The 5,105-nt window shown below is 35.7% G+C and overlaps 1 protein-coding gene and 1 pseudogene across 2 annotated transcripts; both read right to left on the reverse strand.

Moving 5' to 3' along the window:
- Positions 1 to 1,337: 1,337 nt before the first annotated feature.
- On the reverse strand, positions 1,338 to 2,771 carry LOC111453292. Of its 2 annotated transcripts, none has more exons than XM_023094344.1 (2): positions 1,832 to 2,771; positions 1,338 to 1,743 (listed from the first exon to the last, which is right to left on the reverse strand). In XM_023094344.1, the coding sequence occupies exons 1-2, from the start codon at positions 2,383 to 2,385 to the stop codon at positions 1,677 to 1,679; spliced, it is 621 nt and encodes a 206-aa protein (XP_022950112.1). In that variant the 5' UTR covers positions 2,386 to 2,771; the 3' UTR covers positions 1,338 to 1,676. The 2 variants fall into 2 exon arrangements, with proteins under 2 accessions (XP_022950112.1, XP_022950113.1); XM_023094345.1 differs by having other exon boundaries at positions 1,342 to 1,657; positions 1,803 to 2,771.
- A 40-nt stretch (positions 2,772 to 2,811) lies between these two features.
- Positions 2,812 to 3,731, reverse strand: LOC111453293 (annotated as a pseudogene).
- Between the last annotated feature and the right edge of the window lie 1,374 nt (positions 3,732 to 5,105).

Here is a 5,105-nt window from a genome sequence, read left to right on the forward strand (position 1 = left end):
TTTTTTTTTTTTTTTTTTTTTTTTTTTTTTTTTTTTTTTTTTTTTTTTCTGTTTTTGAAAAATATGGGCTGTAAATTTTTTGGGTCCACTCAGTCCTATTTCTTACCGCGCCTTCCTTCCAAAACGCTGGCCACTGGCCATCGTGTCTGTCTTGTTCTTTTGGCCTCTTGGACATACGACGACTTCAATTACTGTGTTGTTACTCAAGTGATGAAAATAGTCTTTTTAGCTTCTGCGTCCTTAGGCATGTTCCCTTTTTAGATGGATTGGATGCAACCTTTCAAACTCATCGCTAGTAAATAATTGTGAGATTCTATATCGATTGGAAAGTGCATTTAAAAGTATGGAAGAGATTAAGAATATAGAAGAGAAAGCTCTCCCTAGCCGTGCATTTAAAAATACTGAAGAGAAATCTTAAATTTAACAAATATTACGTAGGAAAAAACTCTAAAAAGATTGAAACTGCCAAAATTGGACCGGTTGGTCTTCTCTCGACCACTTCGATCTCGAGAAGATTGAAAGTGTGTCGGGAAGTTCAAAACAAGAGAACAATTGCCTGCCACAACACATTTTAAAAAAGGGATGCTTTCAACAAAATCGCCCATTTGGAGAAGCATCAACGTTCGAAGATGCCTCAGATGGGATGCTCTTTGCCGCACTATCATTCACATGTTGCGAGATTGCACATTGATTAAAGAGAAATAAATCAAGGTGTGAAAAGACAGCACTATCATTCACATGTTGCGAGATTGCACATTGATTAAAGAGAAATAAATCAAGGTGTGAAAAGACGTGAAAATCTCTCAATCTCTCTCTAAAAGACTCATTTTTAAAATAGAAATAAATCAAAAAAGAGAAATAAATCAAAGTATTAAAAGACTGAAAATCTCTCTCTAAAAGACATTTTAAAAAGAGAAATAAATCAAAGTGTGAAAATCTAATACTCATTTATAAAATAGAAATAAATCAAAAAAGAGAAATAAATCAAAGTATTAAAAGACCGAAAATCTCTCTCTAAAAGACATTTTAAAAAGAGAAATAAATCAAAATGTGAAAAATAAATGTGAAAATCTCTCTCTAAAAGACGTGTGAAAATCTCTCTCTAGACGAGCAGATATTGATATTATCTGTAGACACTGGGTGGTGTGCCAGTGAGATATTATCCGTAGACACTAGGTGGTGTGCCAGTGAGGGCCCACCGAAAGGATCAGATGATGTGCCAACGAAGACTGGACTGTTACAGATGATATCAGAGCCAGACACAGGTGGTGTGCCAGCGTGCACTGGACTGTTACAAAAGACACAGGTGGTGTGCCAGCGTGCACTGGACTGTTACAAAAGACACAGGTGGTGTGCCAGCGAGAACTGGATTGTTACAAATGATAACAAAGCCAGACAACGAGGATTGGACTGTCACAAATAGTATCAAAGCCAGACACTAGGTGGTGTGCTATCGGAGTATCAAGCGGCACCACTGAAAATATTTCAGAACCACTCAATCAAGGTACATTAGGATCGGTTTGATCAGCTAGGGTCAAATCGCAGCTGTAATATCAAAATAGGGCCAAATGGACCCAATTCTAGCTTTCCATTGAAATACCTTGATAGGCAGAAATGACCAGTCATCACTGTCGAATTCACTAGCCGGAGCTGGGGCCTACGGGCAGATCTCAAGATTAGTCAATATAACATGGAGATTTGCCGACAGGGGTGTTGTACTGAAGACATCTAGAGCAAAAATTCCTTATAATTTAAACATCACAGATTAGTAAACAATTCTAGTCAACATTAGAATATTTTACCACATATCATAATTCGAAGTCGTCTCCACCTGATCCGGACTCTAAATCTTCCGCTTCTCCATAGCAGACCAAATCCAGGTAGCTTCCGAAATGACTTTTTCCTAGTTAACTTGTGTTTGTTAACCCTTACCGTGCTATTCCGAAGCCCTGTGTTTCTGTCCATGAAAACACCATTTGATGTGCAATTAGTTCCGCGAGACCTAGAATCATGTGAGAGTCCGATCTTGATGGATGCCCAAGCATCACAGATTTCTACATCAGAATCACTGCCCCATAACGGTATAGGCTTTATCGTGGGTGATCCACTGTACTTATCAAAATAGGTGGCCAAACTAGTATGCTGCATGTCAAATAATCTCCTGAGAGAAGTGTTTCCTGCTTTCATCAAGTCTAGTAAACTACAGCTTCTGGAAGATGATGCCGAGGTTGAGATAGAAGAAGATGAAGATGAAGATGAAGATGAAGATGAAGAATACACAGATTTCTGGTACTTGAGTATTTGTCGGATTCTTTCCTTTTGGACTTCAGGATCAATGAACTTCGATACCTCTTCTTCCTCCTCAGTTACCTCTGATACTGACATAGCTATCTAAAAGGCTTTGGCTGATACTGATGAATCAGGAAAGACATTTTCTATCTTTAGAGAGACATTAGAAACCTCCAAAACACATATAAAAAGCAACACAGACGGCTGAAATCGAATTAAGAAATATATCATTTGCAAAAGCCGGCAAAGATTACTTCACCGTTTGTTTGTCATAGGAAACAGTCTATCCGAGGTTGTAACTTCTCTTTGTTTATATTTTTAAAAGTATGATGTGCAATAAACTAGGTAATCTCTGTTAGTCTATTACTTTGAGAGTAATGGATAAATCGTCCCAAACTCCGCTCAGAACTTAGCAGATGAACAAGCAATTGAGGCTTGCTTGTAAAACCAAACTAAGACAATTGGAAAGAAACTTGTAAAATCAAAAGGAGCTAGTAGACTCTTTTTGAATCTAACGTTAATCTCAAATAGCTCAACTCTAGCTTTCGATAAGATGAAGTGAGGAAGATTACTTATATTCCCTTTGAAACAAACGCCTGATAGTGACGCAAAGATTATCTATGAAGCAGCAAAACTCAGAGTCTTCCTCGGAAATGATTAAAAGCAAGAGGAGGCGAGAGAGAGAGAGACGATCCTTCGAGTAGACTGAAAACGAACAACAGATTCAAGAAGCTAATGAGTGGCTGAAAAATTTATAAAAGAATAATGCGAATATAAGAAGTGGAAGTACCTTCTGAATTTAAAAACACATTCAAATAAACAGAATTAGAATGCTCCAAGATTATCTAGAGAAAAGAGACTCATCAATCTCGATCTTGATTTTCTCATCGCCATCAAATTTAACCTTCCTAGGCGGAGAAGGAGGAGTTCGTACTCTCGGCGTCCCTCTCCCTTTCGTCTTGTTCCGAGGCCTTGCCTGATCATTCCTCCCCCCGAAAAGAAATCAAAACAAAAAACGAAAGAGAACACATCGAAGACAAAAGAGAAACTCACAGTCAGAAAAAGAATCGAAGAAAACGAAGAGAGTAGATGAGACACATACATTTCCGAACGAGTGCTTGAACCGCTTTCCTTTCTCCGTTTTCTTATCGCCTCAACCACAATACACCGAAAAAGCAACACACAGAACAGAAATTAAGCGATCGAAAGTGAACAGAAGAAACGAAAACACTTGAATCAAGCTAACAAATACATACCAGCAGGAATTGAAGAAGGACACGAAGTTGTAGAGATTGCGAGAGAACCAGTAGACGAAGCACGCAGAGATATTCCTAGGGTTTCAGATTTGGAGATGGAGAAAGAACGAGGAAGCAGTCTGAAAGGAAGAGAAGCCATGGACGGATGAAGATGAAGCAGAGCGAGCAAGCGCCTGTAAAAGAATCACGAAGACAAAGTTTCACTATATAAGATTGGCGCTCTTTATCAACGACATGTCGTTAGAGAATAGCAATTAATAGCTACGAATAGGGCTCGTTTAAATTTCAAGGCTTCGGCCCACTATGTGGCCCATTATACTTGTGGGCACAAGTTTAAAAGCCCATACTCCAGGATTGTTCTTTCTTTATTTATTTTCTTTTTTTAATAATGATATATTATAATATAAAAAATAAAAAAAATCATATTTCCTTCTTTATTCATGCAACCACCCTCAAACATTTAATTATATTAGTTAATTTATGATAATTAACTATATTTAGTTAGTTTATTTTATGTTAAATTAATAAAATAAATTAGTTGAATTTTAAATTTGAAAAAAAAAACGTTAATATTAACCTCATTTACCTTTATAAAAAAAAAATTAATAAATTATCTCCAAAAGATAATTTATTAATTTTACTTTTAAAAATTTAAATATTTTTAAAATGTGGAACTATCGTTAAAGAGTATTTTTTATATTTTTTAAAAAGTTTAAATGTGTTTTTAAAATTTTTATAAAAGGTTTTTTTGAAGTTTTTAAATTTTTTTAAGGGTATTATCGAAAATTAGAATATTGTTAGAATACGTTCGAAAATTAAAAGAATATTTAACACCATTTTAGAACATTAAACGTATTTTTTGGTATTTAATTTTAATTTTAAAAAAAATTAGGGATATTTTTTAAATAAAAAATAACGTTGAAGGGTATTTTTTTAATTCAACATTTTAAGAACGCCGTCTTTATTTGAATGAAATTACAATTTTGTCCTCGCAACCTCACTTATACATAGAGAAAACAAGAAAAATATTCATATATTAATAAGGACATGGACATAACACATTAACTTATATATAAAATTAAAAAAAAAAAGCACATAATTTAGGAAATTAGAGATTAAAATGAACTACACTAAGAACTAATAGATAAAATTAAATGTAATTGAACAAAAATCCGAGACACACACATGAAAATTCAAGCCTTTTTTTAAGAGGAAAATTATGACGTTATGTTACAAAGTAGAAGTTGAGTTGTGAAGCGAGTTGACTCAGTGACGATGTGTCGGCGGAGGGGCCTGGGAGGGCGGCTTGCACTGATAGCATTTGGCAAACAGGCCGAACGAGTCGATCTGTCGTACGAAGTTGGTGATGCTGGCCCACCCGCCGAACCCGAACCCGACTACGAAGATCCACACCACTATGAAGCTGTTCAATACGTACATCGCCGTCCAGCTTGGGAGGAAGAACGGCGGCTTCTCCGCCGCATTCTGCCGGAATCGGATCATTTTACAATTAATAAATGAAATAAATATAATGATTTTTTTTTTTTTTTTTTTTTTTTT

The sequence above is a fragment of the Cucurbita moschata genome, unplaced genomic scaffold (assembly GCF_002738365.1).
Source record: "Cucurbita moschata cultivar Rifu unplaced genomic scaffold, Cmos_1.0 Cmo_Scf00015, whole genome shotgun sequence".
Classification (NCBI taxonomy): Eukaryota; Viridiplantae; Streptophyta; class Magnoliopsida; order Cucurbitales; family Cucurbitaceae; genus Cucurbita; species Cucurbita moschata.